This window comes from Mytilus edulis, chromosome 14 (genome assembly GCF_963676685.1).
Source record: "Mytilus edulis chromosome 14, xbMytEdul2.2, whole genome shotgun sequence".
Classification (NCBI taxonomy): domain Eukaryota; kingdom Metazoa; phylum Mollusca; class Bivalvia; order Mytilida; family Mytilidae; genus Mytilus; species Mytilus edulis.
Window position 1 is genome coordinate 60,738,357 of NC_092357.1, and position 27,062 is coordinate 60,765,418.

The 27,062-nt window shown below is 32.6% G+C and overlaps 2 protein-coding genes across 4 annotated transcripts in view; one reads left to right on the forward strand and one right to left on the reverse strand.

The window, feature by feature from the left end:
- LOC139502765 (dnaJ homolog subfamily C member 13-like) overlaps positions 1 to 2,237 on the forward strand; it is a 100,352-nt gene extending 98,115 nt beyond the window's left edge. For 2 of the 3 annotated variants that reach the window (XM_071292343.1, XM_071292344.1), the window contains one exon: positions 1,773 to 1,911. In XM_071292343.1, coding sequence (XP_071148444.1) covers positions 1,773 to 1,885 — 113 coding nt within the window. In that variant the 3' untranslated portion in view covers positions 1,886 to 1,911. Of the gene's footprint in view, positions 1 to 1,772 lie in introns of all 3 variants that reach the window. The other variant, XM_071292345.1, reaches the window with a different exon arrangement.
- Positions 2,238 to 23,735: 21,498 nt separating this feature from the next.
- LOC139504356 (interferon-induced very large GTPase 1-like) lies at positions 23,736 to 26,078 on the reverse strand. The gene has a single exon (XM_071294430.1). It carries the CDS (start codon positions 26,076 to 26,078, stop codon positions 23,736 to 23,738), a length of 2,343 nt encoding a protein of 780 aa, XP_071150531.1.
- Between the last annotated feature and the right edge of the window lie 984 nt (positions 26,079 to 27,062).

The following is a 27,062-nucleotide window of genomic DNA, read 5'->3' on the forward strand; positions in this document are numbered from 1 at the left end:
CAACCCGTGGTAAAATCATGATATATTCCATCCCCCATGAATTATTTCTTAAATAGTGATTAAGTTTGGGTCTGTAAGAGAAAGTCATACAGTTTACTTAGCAAAGGTGAGACTAACCTTTAGGAGATTTTACCCCAAAATAATGAATCTTATAGTACAATGTATTTCAAGCTTTGACCAACTTTTAACACTTTTTTTTACCAATTCCAAAATATTTTTACATACCTCAGCTATGTGCAGCTAGATAATCTATATTTGTGTCAGTAAAGATATATATTACATTGGCCTATCATAGAATGAAGTACAATTATTATTTTCCTGATTCTCTTGTGAAGATTGTTACAAAGAAGACTTGCATTATTCAAAGGAGTAGGTTAGTAAGACCCCTTTTTGGCCCCAAAATATAGCAGTTTTACAAAATTGTGAAAAATGTAATCTTTTAGCTATTTACTGGAAAGTAGAATGCTTCTGCTACATAAATATGGGCTGTTTTTGACAATGCAATGCACATATATCGGGTACTAGCATCATTAAGTCGTGCTTAATTACTGAAATCTTCACAATTTTAGCATTTTAGTTCAATTTTAGACGGTTTCCGTCTCAAATGAAAGTGGCTGCATTAGTGTTTATTCGTAAAAATGAAATTTAAGTTGTATTTTGATGATAATACATAACATATATAAAGGTTGAGGATGAACACAGATGCGGCCACTTTCATTTTTGACAAAAAACATTTGAAAAGTGACGTTTTTTGGCATATTTGAGAGATTTTTCATATTTAAGCTTTAATTGGAGCGTTTTTAATGACTAAATCAGTTAAAATCTTTCACATAAACTAATTGAATCAATTGAAATAGACACTTAAGTGCTTAAAAAGTGTCCAAAATCTTTCGTTAGATGAACCTGAAATTTGAGGCCAAAATCACCCCTTACCGGACCTACTCCTTTCTTTTTGAATGAAAACACTAAACTGCATGATAAAAAAGCTTTAGAACGCATCTTCTGGTATTATTCTAGTAACTGCATGAACTTTCATCTTCAGCCCTTCTTATAGAAATTAATTAAGGCTGCTTCTGGCTTTAGCTCTAAAAATAACTGAATACTCCAAATGTATGTATATTGTAATTTTATATAGAAGGAAAGAACTAAAGTATTTTCAATATTCTTGTTTAGGGGCCAGCTGAAGGATGCCTCAGGGTGTGAGAGTTTCTCATTGCATTGAAGACCTGTTGGTTACCTTCTGCTGTTGTCTGCTCTATGGTCGGGTTGTTGTCTCTTTGGCAGATTCCCCATTTCCATTCTCAATTTTATTATTTCCATTCTCAATTTTATTATAGTAAATTGAAGATTGTACTATACCTTTCATGAGCTGCTAGTAGCTATTTATCAACACCTTTGTAAATGATATTAACATGTTTATAAATATATAAGAATCTTTCTTCAATGTTATATGTTATCCCACCTTCTCTATTCTGAAATGAAATGATGATTTCAAAATGGTTATGAAATATTCTTAAAATGAACAGCTATCATGTTTGATATGAGCAATAAAAAGTTAAAAATATATAAGTACTTGTAGACAAAAGTTCTCTATGATGCATGATACTGAAAATTACAGTTGAGACATGCCTTATAGGTAATGAGATAAAACAGTGAAACAGCATAAAAAAATTATGAAATACTTGGGTTCTTTTGTAGGTTCAAGAAGACCAAGTATTGTGTTAAACCATTAAGTGGAAAACATTTGTGATAAATTCTTTCTATCTTTTTAGGCCCTACAGGACCAAGTGTGGCTGGATATCTTACTGCAGGAACAAGGTCCACAATGCCAGACCAGCCCCCACCAACAGATAGAGAAGAGAGACATAATAGTCTACTAGACTAGAGACTCAGTTTATGATCAATTTTATCCTAAAATGAAGCAGAGTCCGAGAGTTCAGCATTCATATTCAACAGAACATATTAGATATTTAAAGTGCTAGTCTTTGTGTAAGGCCTGTTCCAGAATTATACGCATTGGGGTATGGGAGGCTTTTTTAAGACCATTAGTACTCGGTGTAATACTTTTATCCTGAAATGAAGCTGAGTATGAAAATTCAGCATTCATATTGAAAAGAACAAATTTGACATTATCATAAAGTGCTAGTCTTTATGTAAGGACTGTTCCAGAATTATACGCATGGGAGGCTTTTTTAAGACCATCATTACTTATAAATTTCAATTAATAATAATTATTAAATTCTAAGAAAATTATGACCACCCATTTGTGATTATTTTAAGTGCTACTTATCCCCACCCTATAAATTTTCGAACAACCCTCAGAATAGGGAATTAATTATCTTTTGTAAAACCAGTAACATAGTTTTGTCAGTTATTTAATATTATTGCTTTCAGCAAATTTTGCTTCTTGATTTTGTTATTGATTGTGAAATGTGGTGCAAATCAGCGAAAATGGTGTGCAATTCTACAATAGTGCTGTAATGTATTTTCAATAGATATGAGATGGTTTTATATTTGCCCAATTGTCCCACTCAAGTACTTTTCTTATAAGTAAAGTAATATTCATGTTCAGTGTTAAATTTCCCTGGCTTATAGGAGGGTGAAATATAAATGAACAAAATGATATATTTATAAGCAACTCTTAATGCAAAGTTTAATTTTTCAGTAGCCATGAATTATTATGGCTGTGTATTTCCCCTGTAAAAATGATGCTTGCTTGATGACTCTAAAAATAATGCAACTGCCAAGGTTAATTAATTATTTAGCAGCCATGTTTTTTTCTAGAATCATTACGGTGGTGTCTTTCCCTTGTAAAAGACGATGCCTGCTTTATGAAATGTTAGATTTATTGTTAAATATAACAAATAATGTTAAATATATCAAATAATGTGATAAATATTTGAGTATTTGTCAAATTTTAACTTAATTTCTTGTCATTTTATAAAACTGTTTCCATAGTAATAAAAGTGCAATGTTAAATTGTTAAGTTTTTTTGTACACTTTGTATATAATTGCTTACAAATGTTTTTATTGTAATTATTCATTTCATTATGTAAATGATCATGTTTTAATTATATAATGGCTCCTGATTGCAAATGTGTATTTTTCATGGCAGTTAAGATTGTTTTGCATGCAGTTTGATTGGGAATAAAGTTTATTTCGTATTTAGAGTTTAATTTGATTAAATTCCATTTATTTTTTACAAGTTCTAATATTTATATGGTTAAAATTGAAAAAAATCAAAATTTTAATCCTAGTCTCTATGAAGATTTATATACAAATAAACAATTTGGGTTTACATAAGAAGTATATGAAGTAGACAATCTATTTCACTGCATACTTAGTGTACTATTGTAATTTACCAAGATATTCTTTTCACGTTGAGATGAATACATACATGCCAATGCTAAAATTAAAAAGAAAATCTTTTTTTTTTGTTTGATATTAAAATTTTGAATTGAATTAGAGTTCAAAATTGTTAATTTCCATTAATGTGTCATATTAGAATTCAAGTTTTATTATAACATTACTCATCAAAGCAATTATTTCTGAATTTCAAATTATTTGTTTTATAAAATTCACAGGCGCTTGGGTCTATGATTTTTTTTTATTATTATTAAAGTATTCAATTTTCTATATTTATAATTCATATCTATCACTTCTGTGCATATCTCACCTAGTTTTGAGTGATTTAAACGACCCAGAGAAAATACCAAATTTTACTATCCATGCTAAGAAACAAAAAGGCAACTAACTCGACGCCATTTTTCTGCTATCTATAAATAAATAGATTGACCTACCTGGATTCCCCAACGATTTCTCTGGGAAAACGTGCCTTCCTTGTCGTCAGATCACACACATCGTTGATATTTATCAAATTGGTATTGTCCATAACATTTTTAGTCCATCTCCAGCATATGATAAAAAGATTTTAACTATTTTGACTAATTTCAAATTTACGTGCCCGGAAGTTGACTGTTTTTCCCGAAATTTTGTTAAAGGGAAGTAATATTTTCCGGGACTTTTTCGGAACATCTCTCCAAGTACGTAGATAAATAATAAAGTGATACGATGACTTCCAAACTAATAATATATGTTAACAAACAGATATGATGAACAACAAACAAAATCAAGCCCCTAATTTGATTGTTAGTGGTCATAATCTTTTAATTTTCAAAAATCACACAATTTTGATTTTATGTTAGAAAGGGGTACTACAAAATTTGGAAATATTGTCCCCCTATTTTTTTTTTTTACATGACCCATGTTTTGTAATAATTAAAACAAAGTCAATAACATTTTCGTGGAGAGAAAATAATAGTAAATGTCCTTGCCCCCCCCCCCCCCCTTTTCAACCAAATAAATAAAAATATCAGATCAAATGGTCAATGGCTTAATTTTTTTTATTTCCTCTTATAAGTCTATTTTGTGTGAGTATTTGTATATTCATAAAAGAGGGACGAAAGATACCAAAGGGACAGTCAAACTCATAAATCTAAAACAAACTGACAACGCCATGGCTAAAAATGAAAAAGACAAACAGAAAAACAATAGTACACATGACACAACATAGAAAACTAAAGAATAAACAACACGAACCCCACCAAAAACTAGGGGTGATCTCAGGTGCTCCGGAAGGGTAAGCAGATCCTGCTCCACATGCGGCACCCGTCGTAAATTATCATGAATCAATGTTCTTATAAGTAACTTCCTTTGGTTGAATTGTTATCATTTCAGACTGAATATGAAGATTCTTTTCCAGCAATTGGAAATTAGCGCCTTTTTGGTAAAAGTTGGGAAATCATCGTATCACTTTATTGTTTACCTACGTACTTGGAGAGATGATCCGAAAAAGTCCGGGAAAATATTACTTCCCTTTAACAAAAGTTCGGGAAAAACAGTCAACTTCCGGGCACGTAAATTTGAAATTAGTCAAAACAGTTAAAATCTTTTTATTATATGCTGGAGATGGACTAAAAATGTTATGGACAATACCAATTTGATAAATATCAACGATGTGTGTGATCTGACGACAAGGAAGGCACGTTTTCCCAGAGAAATCGTTGGGGAATCCAGGTAGGTCAATCTATTTATTTATAGATAGCAGAAAAATGGCGTCGAGTTAGTTGCCTTTTTGTTTCTTAGTATGGATAGTAAAATTTGGTATTTTCTCTGGGTCGTTTAAATCACTCAAAACTAGGTGAGATATGCACAGAAGAGATAGATATGTATTATAAATATAGAAAATTGAATATTTTAATAAAAAAAAATAAAAAAAATCTGTATCATAGACCCAAGCGCCTGTTATAAAATTATGGAGTTTGTTTCTTCATGAAATCAAAGCTACCTTTAGTTTTCCTGGGTTGGGTAAATTTTCTTATAATGGAATTGTTGGTGCAATTTATAATTTATTTTCTATTTCCAATCTCGAATAAAGTCTGTGAGAGACTAACTGCTTTTCTATATGTGGTATCAGTTTTCTTTCTTGTTTAAATAAACATTCTTAGGCTGTATGATTTTTTTCTGAAATAAAAGATAAATATATATTTTTGGGTGAGTGTTGACATTTTTTACAGAAATACTTCGAAATTTTTTTATGCAAATTTAGCTTCTTTCTGCATGAGTGCTCACAGAAATATTTATAGATGATGCCATAGTTTGAAGACAACTCATGGGTCTTAATGTTTTTGTAAGGTGACAAGTTTCCTGTTATTTTTGGGAACTATCCAGTTACTTCAAAAATAAGAAATGCTTGTAGATTTTGAATTTTGATAGTATTGGAGTTTCTGTATTTATTTACATATTCACAAATGCTTATTTATTGAAATTTTGGATCCTATGATATCATATATACCAGTATTTAATGGGAGTATATCACAATATTCTCTTATAAATTCATTTCATGTCTGCAAATTGGTAATTATGTGCTTCCGCTAAAAATATGATTTGGCCAAGGGTCTTATTCTAGTTAATATTGTGCAGCAAAAGGAAAAACTCTGCTACAAAGATCCCATCAAATCATTTATTTTTTGCATGAATGAGCACAAATAGTTAGAAGTTAAATAGGCACCTGATTTAAGACCATTTTTCATTTCAGATTGTGAAAACCATGTTTTATTATCATCATTTATCTCCCTTGTAGATTTGAATCAACCAATCAGAATCATGCATATGAAGTGTTGCACATATATGTTTATCTCCCTTGTAGATTTTAATCAGTCAATCAGAATCATGCATATGAAGTGTTGCACATATATGTTACCTTTATGATAAAAGTTATGAATATATGTAATAATGATGAATGAACGTTATAGAATTGTTAAACTATATGATGTGTTAATACTATAACATGCAACAGTAATAAATTTACTACAAAATAGTTGTATTTTTGTTTGTTGATTTAGTATTCAATAGTTATCAAAGGTACCAGGCTTATAATTTTATACGCCAGATGCAAACAAACCATTTTCCTTTACATCCACCTTACAGACCTCCCACAAAGTCCACCACTGAACACCCCAAAAGTGTATTTTGCTGTCTTCTATCGTATAAATGAGACTTAAATGTAATATTTAAGTTATTAATTCAACAAATCATAAGATTAAGAGATCAAAATATTTACATAGAACCGAAAGGAGAGTCTATAACACCACACTTTTTGAACTCTACAGACCACCATGGACAATAAAAAAATGTTTGTCTACTATGTCTTCTATGAAATATTTGTACCAATATTAAGAAAAGAGACAAATATTAAAATCTTAGCGGATGAACAGAGATCGAGGATACATGAACTAATTACTAAGTATGAATATATTTGAATTTTGTTATTTGTATACACCCACAAAGGAATTCAGAAATAAAGTCTTGAATTCAGAGACGTTCTTATACGACCGCAAAAATTAAAAAAAATTTTGGTCGTATATTGGTATCACATTGTAGTCGTTGTCAGCTTCATCCGAAGACGGGTTGTTTCCAGATAATTACTTTTGAATAAGTAAAAAGAAATCAATAAAATTTTAACACAATGTTTATAACCACAAAAGGAAGCTTGGAATTGATTTCAGGTGTTATAGTCCCAAAGGTTTAGAAATTAGGGGCCCAAATGGGCCAAAGACAGCATTATTTTAGTTTCAGGGCAAAATGTTGTGTATTAGTATTTCAATTGTTCTGAAATTGTACCACAATGTTTAATTCCATATTAAGGGTTATTGGACAAACAGTGTAGGAAAAAAGGCTCAAAAAGGGGCCAAAAACAAGCATTTTTCTAGTAAGACAATACCTATAGTGTAACTGTGTGGATCTCTCTGACATTGTACCACATCCATACAACACAGGGAAGGTTGGAATTCAGGTTGGGGTTATTTTTACATACATAACATACCTTAAATGTAGGAAAAGGGGGCCAAAAAGGCCAAAAAGAAGCATTTTTCTAGTTCACAAATAATAACCTACCTAAGTCTTAAGTGTTTCCAAACGCAGGATATCAGTTTGCTCCTTTATATTTGCCCCTGGTTCATCGTCAGTTACTACAATTGTGATACTTCCGGTGCTATATATTCAGTGTCAACGTTATAAATGATTGGGTGTTGTTTTCAATGCTTTCCATTCTTTGCAGTCACTACGATGTCTGATAGGCTGTTCAATACTTCCACTCTGTTAGTACAGTAGTATTTCCTGATGTCTAGTCTTCTTCTATTTTTTACCAATTTCACAGAGTTGCCTCTTGTTGTCAAGCTGTTGTTACGAGTTAATAGACCTTCTGTTACTTTTGAGTCATATACCCCTGTTGTTATCTTGTATGTTTCTATCATGTCGCCTCTTAGCTTCTAAATTTTAAAGATGGAATTTTCTGAATTTTTAAGCGTTCTTCGTATGACAAATCTTTTAGGTTGTGTAACATTTTTGTTGCTCTACGTTGGACGTTTTCAATTTTCTCTTGAGAAGTCTATAGCAGAGTCTGCAAAAATAAACTGTAAAAACGTTTGGTCTTATAGTATTGCAAAGCGAAAATCTAAAAGTGGCGTATCAGAATTTCATGTAAAAAGAGATGATAAAAACTTAATTGCAAGTACAGATACAGAAAGGGCTGAGGTACTGGCTGAATTTTTCACTAATATTTTTATTGTAGAAGACGATAAGGATGATACATTTATTGAAAATATACCATATATTGAAGAATCTAGAAATTATAACTTTAAAACTAAAGAAATTAACAAACTTCTTAAAAATTTAAATACTTCAAAATCACCAGGACCACACCAGGTACATCCAAAAGTATTATTTGAACTGGCTGATATAATAGATACTCCACTAATCATGATTTTCAACAGCTCATTCAAAACCGGTACGCGTACGGTACCTAAAGATTGGAAAATTGGCAAAATTACAGCTCTCTTTAAGAAAGGGACAAAAAACTATCTTCAAACTACAGACCCGTAGGCCTGACTAGCATTATATGCAAGCTGATGGAGAAACTTATAAGAAAGAAAATCGGAGACCATATGAACCGTTATAACCTTTTTAGTGATAGACAATTTGGTTTTAATGGCGGAAGATCAACCTCATTACAAATACTAAAGTTCTAGATCACTGGACCAGTATTTTAGATAGTGGTGAGTCAATATATGCAGTTTCTACCCATTTTATGAAAGTGTTCGACACAGTCCCGCATAGACAACATAGCAACAAACTTGGATCATATGGCATGAGCTTACAAACATGTAATTGGATCAAGAACTTTCCGAGTGACCGCCAACAAAGAGTACAAATTAATGATTTTTTTTCAAAAAGGCATGATGTTACTAATGGTATTCCGCAAGGATCATTTTTGGGCCGAATTCTGTTTGTTATCTTATTAACGATTTGCCGTCATGTGCAGAGTTTGATGTATACATGTTTGCAGATGATACTAAACTATATAGATAGTTATCAAAGGTACCAGTATTATAATTTAGTACGCCAGACGTGCGTTTCGTCTTCATAAGACTCATCAGTGACGCTCATATCAAAATATTTATAAAGCCAAACAATTACAAAGTTGAAGAGCATTGAGGATCCAAAATTCCAAAAAGTTGTGCCAAATACGGCTAAGGAAATCTATGCCTGGGATAAGAAAATCCTTAGTTTTTCGAAAAATTAACAGTTATGTAACAGGAAATTTATCAAAATGACCACATTATTGATATTCATGTCAACACCAAAGTGTTGACTACTGGGCTGGTGATACCCTTGGGCACGAAACGTCCACCAGCAGTGGCATCGGCCCAGAGGTGTAAATAGTTATCAAAGGTACCAGGATTACAATTTAGTACGCCAGACGTGCGTTTCGTCTTCATAAGACTCATCAGTGACGCTCATATAAAAATATTTATAAAGCCAAACAATTACAAAGTTGAAGAGCATTGAGGATCCAAAATTCCAAAATGTTGTGCCAAATACGACTAAGGTAATCTATGCCTGGGATAAAAAAAAAAAATCCTTAGTTTTTCGAAAAATTAACAGTTTTGTTACAGGAAATTTATTAAAATTAGTTTATAGAGCTCTAAACAACGAAATTGACAACACCATAATGCAAAACGACATAAATAGTATGTTTAAGTGGAGAGAAAAATGGCTATTACGTTTTCATCCGGGCAAATGTAATGAACTTCCAATTTCTACCAAATCCAATTATGGGCAAGATAGCACTTATAAAATGTCGACATACGATGGGTCTAAAATCCCACTTTAAACAGTTCAATAAGAAAAAGATGTAGGAGTAACTATATATTCAAAGCTAAAGTTTGATAAAAATATGCAGACACAAGTCAACAAAGCAAACCAACTAGTTGGGATTATTAGAAGAACTTTTAAATATTTAGATTATAAAAGTTTCTGCCTACTATTTCAGGCATTAGCCCGTCCTCATTTTGAATATGCTAGTAGTGAATGGAACCCCGACAAAATTTTACGCTTTTCGAGTTTTCATATGTTAAATAACATTTAAAGTTAAAAACTTAAAATTATGGTCATTGTGCCCAATCGGGTCTTGACTAATATAAGATCAAGCAGTGATGGTTCTTGGTTAATACGATATCGCGTTGGTTTATCTACCATCTGTTGATAATAACAATCACGTATACATTCTAAAAAGTTAGTACTAATATTATCTTTAGCAAACCACGTTTCACAGTTTATATCAAGAAAATTGAAATAGCCTGTCAACAGCACATGTGCATATGAGTCTTCTAATTTGCTTATTTTCACAAGTAAATCGTTTAATGCCTTGTGTTGTTCTTCAGAAGAAGATTGACTCTTATAAATACAACCTATAAATAAGCAAACATTTTCTTTGAATTCATTCTTAATGTCTATCTCAACTGCTTGAAGTGCCTGTTTTACACAAATAATAATTCCACGAACACTGTTTGTTGGAAAATTCTCAGGAAAGATATCATATCCATCAATTGATAATTCTGCCTTTAAAATACCGTATCTACTATTCTTTGGAAGAACTTCAGTTATTGTTATGATATCAGGATCTGATTCCTTATTAATAAATCTTGTTTTAAACTCATCAAATTTGTTTATAAAACTATCTGCGTTGGTATAAACACACTAAAGTTCAGATAAAATACTTGCTATCTTTTGGTAATACTCTTCCTTTAATACCCTCACTATTCTTCTTACCTAGGGAGGGGGCGAACTATGAAGTGGTAATTCCCCGATTTGTCATTTTCTGTTTACTCTTTCGCCTCATTTAGTTTTGCTTTGTTTTGTTCCCTCTCTGTTTTAGTCATATCATGGGTCACACTTATACTAGTATTGTAAAATTAACTATCAGTTTCTGTGTTTTTTTTAAATCTTAAACGGTTTTTCATTGCACCCTTTTTACTTTCAGTATTGTTTAATGCTACCTTCAAAGGTTTTGATTTTTCATTATCGTCTGTTTTCTTTCAAATTCTAACAACATTGCTAAAACAGTTACTATCTGCATGCATATACTCTAAAAGTTCTGAGAAGAAGTGTGTCTGCTTCCTTGCGATCAGAAGGAAGCTTTTCTGCACTTTCTTTTACCCCAGGGATAATACTGTTTTTTTTCTACTTGAACTGTCTCTTATTTCTGAAAGTTTCATTTCAACTGATTTTTCTATATCAACACTAACAGCCTCATTGCCTGTACCACATGTACCTTTAAGATTTTACAATATCATTTACTTGCTCAGTGTTTACCTTGGATTTCATTTCCGTTTCGAGATTTACTAGTCTGCATTCCTTTTTTTGAATACATTCAGCGCATCTTACTTCAATTTCTCGATCTGATTTCAAATTTTTCATAACTTTTTCCTCGCAATTCGGACAAAACCAATGTAAGGATGGGTTTTTAAACGTTTTATACTCGTTTTTGGACAAACTCAAACATTTGCTGCAAAAACATTCATTGCAATACTCGCATTGTCAATTTTATCAGTGTTCTCTGTAAAGCTATATTTGTATATATTGCATTTCCATACTTTGTTTTCAATGTTTGACATACTTGAGGTCGAGTTTTAAGCTCACCTGGCCTCATCACTTGGCGTCCGTCGTCCGTCGTCGGCGTAAACTTTTTGCATTTTGAACTTCTAGAGAACCAATGAATGGAATAAAATCAAACATGGCATGAATGTTCCTTATGAGATACTGACCAAGTGTTGTTACTATGTAGCCGATCCATCATCAAAGATGGCCACCAGCGGGGGACTATTAAACACAGAATCCTATGTAAAATGCATACAAATGACTTCTTTTAGAAAACCACTGAATGGAATGAAACCAAACATAGTATGAATGTTCCTTCTGAGGTGCTGAGCAAGTGTTGTTACTTTTGTAGCCGATCAATCACTCAAGATGGCCACATGCGGGGGACTTAGTTAAACATAGGACCCTATGTAAAATGCATACACATGACTTCTTCTAGAGAACCACTGAATGGAATGAAACCAAACATAGTTTGAATGTTTCTCAGGTTTATGCTCTTATTATATACTAGATTATGGAGTGTGTGTCCGAGCGAGAACTTTTTCTCTAGTTCATCACTTTAGGAATATTTATCAAAAAGTAGTTCTTCAATATTCAGCCCCTTTCTACTATTTAGTCAGACGTCAGTCGATACCATGAAATATCCTATCTTTTTCGAGTAAATAATACGGATAGCGTTTGACATCTTTAGCCGAACAGATTTATTATTTTTACATAACTTAATTCATTGTATGCTGGTTCATATTCTGGACGCTAGTCTTTGCTCTTTCTAATATAATTCACTAACAAAAAACAAATATGAAGCTTAGAACTGGAAAAATATTAAATACTAAACTCATTCAAAGGGTATCTACACGTCTCAATCTTCAAAATCGCTTGACTAAAAACACGACCATCGCTAATATTTTTAACAATAAAAATCGTGGTTACCCTTCAATCGATAAGTGTCATGCCAAAAAATGACCTACATGTCCCCGTCTTTCCACCAACAATACTATAAGGTCCACATTTAATGGTCGCACATTTTCTTTAAAATTTGAAACTAATATAACTTGAAAAACAAACAGTCTTATTTATTTACTCACATGAAACAAACCGGGATGCGGTATTCAGTACATAGGTGAAACTGGACGATATTTATCTAAACGCACTCAAGAACATCTGTATCGTTTTAAAAGACTTAATAAATTCAAAAGTATCATTAATCAACACCTTAAGAAGCACAATCATCCTATTAAATATTTAACAGTTCAACCTTTGGAAGTAGTAAATAAGCAGTCTGATGAATATCATTCAAAGTTTGTACGATCACGGAAAATAATTGAATTAAATTGGATTAAAAAATTACAGACAGTCTACCCTCTCGGTCTTAATGATAATATCATGGGAATTGGCAATATATCAAGAACCGATTCTGTTAACATTTTGGATATTGTTTCTAAAACTGTTCGTAAAACCGTTCTCATGGTCGTAGAAAAAATCGCAATCAAAGAAAATTTCTTACCAATCATACCAATATTTCGGATCTAATTTCTATTTCAAAAAACAACGGTAGATATTATCTGTTAACAAAGCTCTGTTGATTACCGATTAATAAGTTAAATAAAATTTTAAAGGATTGCAACACAATTTCATATAGCAGTCCTAAGTATGAAATCGTTCAAATTATAATGGCATATTGTTGTTCTAAACTGTTTTCCTAAAATTGATCGTCCTAAAGGTCATAAAAAACATTTTATTAAAATAAAGTATGTCAATAAAGGTTTTGATTTTGTAAATATTGCTGGTATTTTTAACGACCATTCTGTTAAAGAAAAAAATCCTGGATATTTTGATAATACTGAGCTCCCTCTTATTTGTTATATTTACAAGAAATCTACCCGGAAATTTGTGTTTAATTATAGCCAATTGTATCAAGATGTTAATATCAGTGCAAATACACCTACTTCATGTAATTGCAGTAATTCCGAATACATTTATGGACCCATTTCCCATGTTATAACAGGAGATCTTAACATCGTTCATGACCGAGAGTTAAAATTATTCCTTAATAAAGGACCTAAATATCGTCCCCCGTCAATTATTAATTGGAATGAGTGTCGTGATATCATCAACGACTCACTCCGTACTTACTGTTTGAAATGGATAAAACGGGGAAAAGCTGACAAAGAATCTTCGGACTCTTTTTTTGATTCAGTAATGAACATAGTTGATATACGTATTCAACATTTTTAAGAACATTTTACTTTAACAATAACCACAATAAACATAATTCTCGTATCAAACATTAACTAAAAGAACTAGCCAAGGAATTTGTTTTTGTCCCGGTCGATAAAGCTGCTAACAATATTATTATTGTTTGACGTAAATTTTACATTGAGGCTCTACAAAAAGAAATCACCAATTCACCAACATTCCAATTGACTCCATTTTCAGAAAACGAAATCTGTAACAATATAAACGTTTAGCTACCGCTTTACGAACAGAACCAAAAACAATGAAAGTCCCAACTATGTATTGGCTTCCGAAACTACACAAAACACCTTACAAATATAGATTTATTTCGTCTTCAAGCCATTTTTCCACTACTAAATTATCTATTCCTTTTACCAGTACACTTGGTACAATCAAAAACCTGATAATAAATAGTTCAAATAAGGCCTTCGAAAATAGTGGAATTTATTACTTTTGGAGCGTCAAAAACTCGTTGGAAGTATTTGATAAATTGCATGCTTATATTGGTGATTTTGAATCTGTTCATATTTTGATTTTTCTACTCTATATACCACATTGCCTTACATTCCCATTAAGAACAAAATTACACACCTAATTAAATGGGCATTTCAAAAGCCAGAATGTGAATATATATGTTCAAACTCTTTTAGGTCATTTTTTAGTAGCAATACACAAAAAATGCTTTGATTCTATATCTGCCCTTGAATATGTACTAGATAACATTTTTGTTCGCTTTGGAGATTCCGTATAGGCTATCGGAATTCCATTGGGGACTAACTGTGCACCACTTATTGCGGACCTGTTTTTGTATTGCTATGAGTTATGACAAAAATCAGCAAAGACCCATCGAAACAACATATGGTACACAAATTTAATAATACTTTTAGATATTTGGATGATATTTTGGCTATCAATAATGACGACTTCAGTATGTTTACAAAAGAAATTTATCCTGTTGAACTTACTTTAAATAAAGCTAATACTAACAATGACCACTGCCCTTTCCTCGATCTTAATATCTATATATCATTAACGGACAGCTTAATATTAAAATTTATGATAAAAGAGATGGTTTCTCATTTCCTATCGTTAATTATCCATTTTTAGATGGTGACGTTGCCTTGTCAACATCTTACAGTGTTTATATATCTCAACTTGTACGATTCGCTCGTGTATGTAACAATGTTTTAGATTTTAATAAGAGAAATTTATGTATTACTGAAAATTTATTTCACCAGGGTTTTCGATATCACAAACTAGTCAAAACATTTACTAAATTTTATCATCGGTATAAGGACATCATTCGGAAATATAGCTCAACATGCAGACTTCTTAAACGTTCCGGTATTTCACATCCAATAGTTTATGGAAATATTCTTTATAAAGCAAAAAAATGTCAGTATTCACCTCAGACGCTAACAAAACATTTTAATAGACTAATTAAGAAGGGATATAGTTACGATACTGTTGTCAGGTCATTAAAGATTGCATATTTTCGCGTTAATATTGATTCACTTATAGGGTCTTTGCATCAAAACTAAACACATTTATTATTAATAAACCAGTTGTTGGCATGACACGGGTTATGTTCTCATTTATGTTATGATGGTATGATACTAAACCCTCACGGGGAGGATGGTGCCTAATATTCATAAGACATAATTTTTCAATCAGTTTAATTAAAGTCTGGAGCTGGCATGTCAGTTAACTGCTAGTAGTCTGATGTTATTTATGTATTATTGTCATTTTGTTTATTTTCGATGGTTACATCTTCTGACATCAGACTCGGACTTCTCTTGAACTGAATTTTAATATGCGTATTGTTATGCTTTTACTTTTCTGCATTGGCTAGAGGTACAGGGGGAGGGTTAAGATCTCACAAACATGTTTAACCCCGCTGCATTTTTGCGCCTGTCCCAAGTCAGGAGATATGGCCTTTGTTAGTCTTGCATTATTTTAACTTTTAGTTACTTTTTGGAGATTAGTATGACGTTCATTATCATTGAACTAGTATATATTTGTTTAAGGGCCAGAAGAAGGACGCCTCCGGGTGCGGGAATTTCTCGTTGCATTGAAGACCTGTTGGTGATCTTCTGCTGTTGTCTGTTCTATTGTCGGGTTGTTGTCTCTTTTTCCACATTCCCCATTTCCATTCTCAATTTTACTTCTGAGGTGCTGACCAAGTGTTGTTACTTTTTAGCCGATCCGTCATCTAAGATGGCCACCAGCGGGGGACTGTTTAACATAGGACCCTACGAGAATGCATACAAATGACTTATTTTAGAAAACCAATGAATGAAATGAAACCAAACATGGCATAAATGTTTTTAATGAGTTGTTGAACAAGTGTTGTTACTTTGCAGCCTATCCACCATCCAAGATGGCCGCAAGCGGAGGACTTTGTTTTAGATAGGACCCTATGGAAAATGCATACAAATGACTTCTTTTAGAGAACCACTGAATGGATTGAAACCAAAAACAGTATGAATGTTCCTTATGAGTTGCTGACCAAGTGTTTTGACTTTGTAGCCGATCAATCGTCCCATGATTGCCACCAGCGGGGGACTTAGTTTAACATAGAACCCTACGGGAAATGCATACAAATGACTTCTTTTAGAGAACCACTGAATGGAATGGCATCAAACATATCATGAATGTTCCTTATGATATACTGACCAAGTGTTATTACCTTGTCGCCGATCCATCATCCAAGATGGCCGCCTGTGGGGGACTTAGTTTAACATAGAACCTTTAAGAACGGGAATATATACAAATGTCTTTTTTAGAGAACCATTGAATAGAATGAAACCAAACAAAGCATGAATGCTCCTTATGAAGTGTTGCCCAAGTGTTGTAGAATTCACTTCAATCCGGTTAATTGTATCACACTTAAAGTTCAATCACCATGTTCGTCTTAATGTTAATATATTATCTCAGCTATTTAAAATGTTTTTAAAGATTCTCCATACTATTTCAAAGGAAAACATCACTTATTTATCGGCTCCTCAAAGAAATCCTTGTTGATTCTTCGACCGAAAGTAGCTTTGCTTGTGTTTAAGTGTAAGGATCTCTATACATTTTTACAAGAAGGTTTAATACCACTAAAGGAAGGTTGGGATTGATTTTTGGGGTTATGATCCCAATAAGCAATTAGGGGCCAAAAGGAGGGCTCAAAATAATCTTTTTTTGTAGTTTTCAAACACAAACTTATGTTTAAGTGTATGAATCTCTCTAAAAGTAAACTACTAAGTTTCCATACCATTTAGGTATTGTTGGTATTGACTTTAGGGGGTGATGGCTCAAAATGTTTCGGAATAAGTGGCAAAAAAAGGTGAAAAACTAGGTATTTCTGGTCAATGAATAATTAAGACATCTTAAAAGCAGTGTAAGGGAGATAATTCTAAAATATTTAACAAACAATGTTGGGTATGTTTTCAGATTTACGTCCCTTACACTACTTGTATATTATGTATAAAAAAATGTATGTTTTGGACTAATTGCAAAAAAGTGGGTGGTTAATGTTTTCAATTTTTTTTCTCAAATTCCAAATTTTAAAAAATTAAACGAATAAAACTTTAATTGCACAATATTGCGCAATTGAATTGTAAGATCTTGACATTTGTTCTGTGTCAGAAACTCATATTATGTAAAAAAAAAATGATCCCAATCCTAATTCAGAGCTGTGACAAGCTTGAATGTTTTGTCCATACTTGCCCCAACTGTTCAGGGTTCGACTTCTGCGGTCGTATAAAGCTGCACACTGCGGAGCACCTGGTTCTTTATATTGATTATTGACTTGCACTTAAAAGTGATGGTCAATAAGATCTAAAAATTGATTAAATTATATGTAATTTTATTTTTTCATTGTTTTATTGTATGATATCATTTTCTTTCTTAGTGGTGTTTTTGGGGTGTTCGATGGTGAAAATAAACTGACGACGCCATGGCTAAAACCGAAAAGACAAACCGACAAACAATAGTACACATGACACAACATAGAAAACTAAAGAATAAGCAACACGAACCCTTAATGTTTCGAGTTTAACTCCCAGCATAGACAACGGACGGTGTGTCTGTTCTCAATTAATAATTCTAAGTTTTATTTTGGATTAGGCATTCCCGCAAAAATGTTACAAAACAAAGGAAAGAATGCAAAACAAAGAAACTCAAGCTGGGATGATCCGGCTCAGATCCCCCTGGTAGAACAAAGGAGCTTGGATGTAACTTCGATGACTATTCATGCGTTTGTTACTAAACCCCTAATGGGAAGGATTGTGCCTGAGGTTCATATAATGAAATCATAATCTTTCAGTCAGTTTAATTGAAGTCTGGAGCTGGCATGTCAGTTAACTGCTAGTAGTCTGTTGTTATTTATGTATTATTGTCATTTTGTTTATTTTCTTTGGTTACATCTTCTGACATCAGACTCGGACTTCTCTTGAACTGAATTTTAATGTGCGTATTGTTATGCGTTTATTTTTCTACATTGGTTAGAGGTATAGGGGGAGGGTTGAGATCTCACAAACATGTTTAACCCCGCCGCATTTTTGCGCCTGTCCCAAGTCAGGAGCCTCTGGCCTTTGTTAGTCTTGTATTATTTTTATATTAGTTTCTTGTGTACAATTTGGAAATTAGTATGGCGTTCATTATCACTGAACTAGTATATATTTGTTTAGGGGCCAGCTGAAGGACGCCTCCGGGTGCGGGAATTTCTCGCTACATTGAAGACCTGTTGGTGACCTTCTGCTGTTTTTTTTTTATTTTGGTCGGGTTGTTGTCTCTTTGACACATTCCCCATTTCCATTCTCAATTTTATGTTTGTTTAATGACTGTTCTGTGTAGTCAATATCTGCATGTCTCATCGACACTGATATTTTTTATTAGAACCAGAACCCCCTTTTTTTAGTCAAATCGTCGTTCCCGAACTGCTGGAACAGTTGTTCGAGAAATTTGCATTCGATTTTATGTAGAGAGATTTTTTTAAATAACATATCGTTTACAAATGTGAACAAATCTAATGTACAGATAATTAAATCCGGTGTATGGCTGTGAAACAAATTAATGTGAAACCAGTGTACATTACACTTTGTTCATTTTTAGTCATATCCACGCGGCTTTACTGAAAGACAAGGTCATCGAAAAACATAACGTTTCTTTGATAATCATTATGGCAATGTTTGGTTAAATATGGCTCCCTGGTTTCAGAGGAGAAGATTTTTGTTAACGTTTACAACGAAGACTGACCAGAGACTCTAACTGATCAGAAATCATACCCAACTATATCAGTCCTATTCAGGACCGATAACTCTGTCGATAGATATTATAGGGTATACAATATTGTTAAAATCAGATCAATCGTATCATACGTTTCTTCTGGAATGTATACAATAACTCTTTTTTTTTACACAATTTATACTTTATATTGATTCATTGCCTAGATTTAGCTTTCAATATTGAATTAAAAAATAAATAACAATAAAATCATATTCAATGATCGAAACTCATTTAAATTAATATTTGAATCAGAATATTTCTTTGAAATAATTATAGAATCATATAAATATTTGAATGCCTTTTAAGCAAAAAATATTTTTTTAAAGAAATTTTCATAATATTAATATTCTCCTAAAGTTTATTATGAACCATACTTCTTCTGATTTGACACGGGAAGGAGAATATATTTATTTGTACATTTATGAAAACTTTTGTATATCGCAAAATTTAAACTCTGGCAATACATGTATACACACTGACAGGATGTTGAATGTCACCTGGTTGCTTTTGGTTTGCACGTCTACCTGACAATATATTATGATGTAACATTTCACCCAAGTTAGAGTTCACCTGTTCGGTCAAGGAATGTAAAGGTATAGAATATATATCTATTATAATTGGACATCGTTTTTTTTCTCTTAGGATGAAAATAATATTTTGTTCTAAAAGGAATGTTTCATATATTTCTAAAGAAAAATAAAATATACAGAAAACTTAAAAAACATTTTTTTTTTAAAAAGAGATTTTTTTTTTATAATAGATATTGTAAACTTTTTTTCTGGTAATAGTATCGCCCGGATGAATATCTTTGAAAATAAATGTTCCTGTGTCACACCTGAGACTACTATTATAGTAGTCTCAGGTCACACTTAAAATAAATTTTTTTTATTAAGAAATTTTGAAATCAATGATATCGAAATATTACTAAAGGAAAATAACAGAAACATCAGAGATTCTTTATGAAAAATTAGATATAATCTAGGAAAGTCTTACTATAGAAATCATTGATTTGATGCAACATTTCCATAATATGATATATCAGCCGCCATTTTGAAAAATCTCGGAAAATTCCCTTTTTTAAATTGATGTTTGACCGATTTTGTCCTGAAATTAAACTGTTTTAAGTAGTATTTTTCGCCAGCTATATGTTTGAATATACTTGATCGATTTGCAAAGTTTGTGTTTTATTTACAGAATTTCTTTAATTGTTGTAAAAGCAGACATTGGTATCGGTAATTTAGCATTGAGTCAACGGAGAAATGACGAGAAAAAGTGCATGTTTTACGATGTCGATTTGACCGAATTTAATCAAAAATTAAACTGTTAGGACCAACATTGTTTGATAGAAATATATTTGAATATCAAGGATTGATTTGCAAAAGTAAGAAAACGGATCAGGTTTATGAGAAAATTAAACTTTATTGAAGCATATATGCATTTTATATGGGGAAATATAATACAAAATGGCGGCTATTATACGTCACAAAAGTCACGTGATGTCTAACTTAGTTGGATATGGACCATTGTTTTGGTGTTTCTTTCTTTCCATTTTATTATTCTCTGTCGGTCGTATAAATTTACTCCATCTTTTACTGTACGCATTGTATGTTAACTGATGAAAAGAGGTCAATTGACCCTTGGGCCAGGCAGACAAAAACTCTTCGGCTCCAACATTGATTTATTTGATATTCTAGTATATAACTACGTACTTATTTAATTAAAATATGCATATTTGTGATTCTACATCCTGGCTAATAGTATTGTCTATCTTTCATCTTAGTATACGAATATTTGTTAAATTATTCTGTACGATTGTTAATTACTTTTAGAGAATAGAGCATCCACCACATAGTGTCAATACCGTTTTTGATATTGCACATGATCATGCTGATTGCTAAATACCAATGACATCTTTCTACTAAATCAATTGGTTGGATTGACATTTTAGTGTAAGAAACTATGATTTTCTTATAATGGAAAGTGAGCTTTGAAGTAGCCTTCAATCAGTACGTGCAGGTAGTCTTGGATCGGCATTTTTTTTCTTTTTTGTTATTTCTTGTTGTGCTTTTTACCGATTTCAGGAGTTTGTCTTATTGTTTGTTTTTACAGTTCTGTAACATCTCATGGGTGTCTTTGGAAATCTTACCACATCACTGTATATTTATTAAGGAAATCATGATATACATATCAAGCACAATACAAACGATATGTTGATATTGATTTATTCATGTTTTTGCCTAATATCATCTTCGCTAGCCAAGGGTTACGATCCACTCCCGCTCTCTTCACCCTTGGCGGATTGAGATAAAATTGAGACACAAGGTAAGGATTTTTATTGGTTGCAGTCAAAACTCGCTGCATCCAATCAGAATGCGCCTATAACATGATCACGTGTAAATGTAGAAAGTGTTTGTAAACAATTGCCACGTGTTTTTTGTGCAACCAGCCTTTACATCCCTAAACATATGACTATATTTAGTGAAAACTTGAATGTTTTTAATCAACAAATAGAAGTTCCTGTGTATGTTTCATGCACAAATGCATAAAAGTTGACGTATGCTTTCATTTCCGGCTTTACAAAGTGTATAGAATCTAGACGCTACCGTGTTTTTACCTCCAGATTGAAGAGTTCAAGTGCTACCATTGGTCAAGACTAATGTATTCGGAATTGGTTTGATTTTTATCTTCCGATAGATGGCGCAACATTATTATCACAAATGTTGGCTCAATCCGCCAAGGGTGAAGAGAGCGGGAGTGGATCGTAACCCTTGGCTAGCAAAGATGGCCTAATATATACAATAAATTTGTCTACATACTTATTGTAAATACAATATTATGCCACAAATGTGATCTAACAACTTGCATAAATTAATAAAATACTCTGTTTTATACTATTATGGTTATGTTGCTAGCAAATGGATAAAATAAGTTGCTTATATACCTTGAAATAATATGTGAAAGCTATTTAACCAAAAAGCCATCAACATTGTTTAGAAACAAGAATGTCAAAACTTTAATTTGGCATTAAAATTAGAACGAACATATCATGCAGAACATGTGTACTAAGTTTCAAGTTGATTGAACTTCAAATTCATCAAAAACTACCTTGACCAAAAACTTTAACCTGAGGTGGGACGAAGTGGCGATAGGACGAACGGACGGACAAACGAACGAACAGACGGACGGACGGAGGCACACACCAGAAAACATAATGCCACTCTACCATCGTGGGGCATAACAATATCAACAAAGCTATCTGGAAAGCGAAGTACTCATAAAAAGAATTATGTTGATAAAATTCATTCTTTAATTCACAGAATTTCAAATAATATAAACACTGCTAAAAAAGTACATATGAATAGATAAATAAATTGGAATGTAGAAAACAATCTAAAAGGATATTTATTTCAATTAATAATTGATAATATTAATGCAACTCCTACGCTATCAACATGATCAATATGACTTGCCAATTAATGAAGTATGTATGTCATACATAGATGACCCCCATTTTACTAAATGAAGTTGAATTTTTGGAAAGTACAAGGTGAGACTTCAATTTAAATAAAATAATGATTATAACTTCGCCAATTGTTTGTTGACAATAATTGGTGTCGCTGTCTTTAATAAGTACAATTTATAGACTAAAACATTAATATATTTTTCTTTCTAACCATTTGCATTTTACATTGGTGTAAAGTTCAAATCTAATTTCATAATAAAAGACAACAGAATATACACAGGCACTTGTCTCAATTTTTTTCCCTATATACCTTAATATAACACGTGTTATATTAAGGTATATAGGAATTTTTTTTTTGAGACAAGTGCCTGTGAGAATATATGATGTTTTGTTATCTAAATTGTGTTCCCGTTTAAATGCCTTTCAGATATTGACATCGACACTATAGATGAAGCAATCAATAGAATTTTTGATGAAGGATTATTTGTGAATAACACAATATGTTGTGAGTACAGTACTATACCAACAAAAAAGTAATAAAACCATATTATATGCAATATGAATATGTATAAATATAAACTATGAAGATAACTTATTTCAATATTTCAATAATGGTGATTGTTTGGAACCAAACAAGTGTTAATGATATAAAAGTTCAATATGTGGTTTTTGTATTTAAATAATAATACCGAGGTACAAGTTATTTCATAAAAATGTGTGTACATATATACATAAATATCTACATAATGAGCACTGAATAAAAAAGGAATTAGCCAATTCGACTACTAGTACTTATATTAATTACATTACACACGAAAACAAAACTTTATGAATTGCATTCGTCGAAAGCGCTTTTATTGATTTACATTCATCATGAAAGCTTGATGCCAGTGTTTGAAAGGCAAGAACAAAAATAGTTGACGAGCTATATGATTAAAAAAAGACCTAAAATAATATACAAATATATCTAAGCTCATCTTTGCCTTCGGAGTTGATAACCGAGATTATTATATTTTAAACTTTATAAACGAACTAACATTGCTAGAAGCGTCAGTTTTTCATCAAACATAGCATTGATAGTGTTAAATCAAATTTGAACATTTCTCGAAATGTGTACGCTTCAAATTAAATTTCGAGTTGCTGTAACGGACCAAGATAGTTTCTTGGACATCTATTGGTAATATTTCAGTCACGTATTCTACGATAATGTTGATCATTGCTCTTCTAAAGAACTTAGCAACTATTACGTTTTCTGTTTCTTGTTTTACTGAGCATTCATTATTTCTGTGACATATACAATGTTGAATCTTATATCTTGCGACTCGATTTCCAATAATCTCCTGTCAATTTTTTTGAAGGTTTCATTGATAACGTCCACAATTTTACATCTCACGTTCGACTCCTTCCAAAACAAGATTTTAATATAATTAAAACGCCTGTAATGTTCTTCTACAATGCTATCGACTGCGATACTTCTCTCAAGACAAGGTAATGGATCTGCCATTATTTGTTCGTCCCCGAAGAATGCTGTAAAGGAAAGAAATTTTTTGCGTAATAATTTTTTTATCTGATTGTCAATGGAATCAACCTCGATGTCATCTTTCAAATTTAAGTTGTTTATCCAAGACTTCCAGACATGATCAAATTTTTCCTCTAACTCATCTCTGCTTGGATTTTGTCCTTGCATTTTGACTGCTAGTTTTGTCGCGAGTTTGTTGATTTCCCTTTCGTGATTCATTTTTCCTCTTTCTTTTAATCTCTGGATTTTAATTTCTTCTTTAGTGATGCAGATATCAGAGTTTGCTTTTTGCACAAGATTTTGCGCTAGCATTTTGAACGTATGTTTCTGTGTGTCTGTCCACTGAATCATAACATCTTTCAATGAACTTTTATCAACAAAGGCGTCCAATTTCTTACACAAACCTTTCATTTTTTCTGCTATTTGAACCGTAAAGTCATCAACAATGTTGGAGAAAGACTTTTCTAAATCATAATCATTCTCACATTTCATAAGAATGATTTTTGCCTCAGACGTGGTTAACTCGAAAACGTATTTTTCCAAGCTCCATTTTAGTTGCTGGCACTGTTTTTCCATACTGTTATATGCTTTTACCTCCAAACTGTTCCTAAAGCCGAAAACAAAGTCATCTTTTAAGATCCCGACCCACAAATCACTAATTCGGGAAATGGTATCGGTAATTGTCAAGTATGTCTGTCTCCCAGTCACTAACGAAGGTAATAATAATTCGTGTTTTACTTTTTGTACACATTTACTGTAACCTGGGTTCGCTGGTGCCATTGGGGGATCGCCATACCAAAGATCGGGAAAATAATAAACATCTTTATCAATGTTAAATTCGATAACCTCACTGAAGGTTTTAATGTCTCTTATGTTTTCTTCACCTGCCGCCTCTATTGTCATATTGTCTAAAGTTTCTACAAATTTTTGTCTTTGTTGTATCAAATTTGTTTTGGCATCCGTAGCTGAGACGTTTTGGTGAACAAACACACACTTCTGCTGCAGGTTTAGTCGGTCATTTGCAAGTTTGATTCTAAGAAAGGCATGGACAACAATTTGTAATATATCGTGTACTTCAGATGTATTTTCTCCCTTTACATTGACTATCGTTACATCCCCTAATCCAACCACAAATGTGGCAAGTTCGTTATCATGCCTGTACTTTTCACGGCCTAGTTCTGGAGCACGAAGACCTTCTGTATCTAACACAAGCACATACTTATAAGGTTTTCTTTCATCTAAAACTGGTACAAGTTGCATATACACGCCTCGTGTGCATCGTCCCGCACTTACAGCAAACTGCAAACCGAACATTGTGTTGAGTAAAGTTGACTTACCGGAACTTTGGAGTCCTAAAACGGATAAAACCAGAATTTTTGTGTCATTTACGCTTTTTGTAAGCTCATTTAGCACGGCTTGGATCCAATGAAATGGTACTGTCGCTGTATCGCCGTCCATCAGTTCAAGAGAAAATCCAAGTAAAAGAAGTTTTACGCCTATCTGTGGTAATACCTTGCGATATGACTCTAATTCTGCTGTGTCTTTGATTTTACATTCTATAATAGCTTCGTACATTTGTCCCATTTCGCGGCATAAATGTTCAAATCCAAAAGATGCTTCTGCTAATTCATACTCATGATCGCGTAGTTCTCGCTTTAATTCGTTAATTTTTGTAGCACTGTCTTTGTCTTTATGAGCGGACTTCAATTCGTGCCATTTTGATTCGTATCTTGCAAGATATTCTGGAAGAATATTTCTCGATTGTTCGTCAAAATAGATTTTTAAACAAGCAAACAAAACTGTTAATTCTGTATCGAACTGTAGATTCTCGACAATTGTTTCAATCAAGATTTTCATGAAAGCACCGAGGTCTTTACACATTTGTAACTGTACCTTTCTAGCTTCATTCATCTCAATTTCGATCAAGCTTTGTTCTTGTAATGATTTGAACTTTGACGTCTTTTTAACATATTTTAATTTCTCACTCCATTTTTTCCAGGGCTCTCCTTGAAGAGGTAATAGATCTGCCTTTGTTTTCGAACTCATTTTTCGAATACAACCAGTTATTCTGTCTGCTGCTGCCTTCATATCACTGTATACGTCTTGATTTTCATCTAACTGCACCTGCTTACATTCATCCTTTTGTAGTCTTTGCCACAGCGACAATAAATCAAGTCCTGATAGTAACTCGGTGATGCCTTTTTGCATTTCCCTTTTTAAGTCTGAGAAGCTTCTAATAAGGCTATCTACTGTCATTATGTTTATCTTAGTTCGATTCTGAAACTTTTTCGTCCGACTCATGAAATTTTCCAGTTCATATCTAAGCACACCTTTATTACATTTTATTGCATCAAGCGCAAGAATAACATTGACGTTTGTGTTGTAAACGTCTGTAATCAGGTGCGTAAACCGTTCGTTATTCAGCTCACGAATTTCTACCATAATGACAATAGCATCTGAACAATGTGTCATAAATTTGACCTGCTTCCTGTGTGAGTAACCATCTCCTCTTAAGTTTAGAAATACAGTGATATTGGAGAGGAGTCTGCTGTTCAATGATGGTATGTACCAAGCCATTTCAATCAGACCATTGCTTATCCATCGTTTGTTTGAACCCAGTGGACAATCCTTGTTAAAGAACGTAGAATGATAATGGTCAGATATTAGTTCATTAATCATTCGCGACTTTGATACTGATGTATATCCCATTCGAACAAAGGAAACAACATTACAAGGACAATCAACAGCATTGTTATTTGATACTTCTCCATTTATAACAATTGGACGAATTGGCCATACAGAAATAAACATAGGTTGTTCCCTGGCGGGAGGAAAAACAAATGGAATGGCAAGACGGCACATAAACATTTTTGATGCAACAACTTGTTTAACCATAGGAGAGCAACATTTGAATATGGCAACGGTCATGTCAGATGGATTTATTGTGCTAGATATTGCATCATTTCCAAGTAAATCATCTAAAAAATCACCCTTTTTACCACAGTCACCAGATAGACAGTTAACATCTTTAAAATGTTTTAAATATTCTTCTAAAATTTTGTCGCGAGCATT

Excerpts from the sequence above, each read along its gene's own strand:
- LOC139504356 (XM_071294430.1), bottom strand. The coding sequence starts at position 26,078 with ATGAAGGCAGCAGCAGACAGAATAACTGGTTGTATTCGAAAAATGAGT.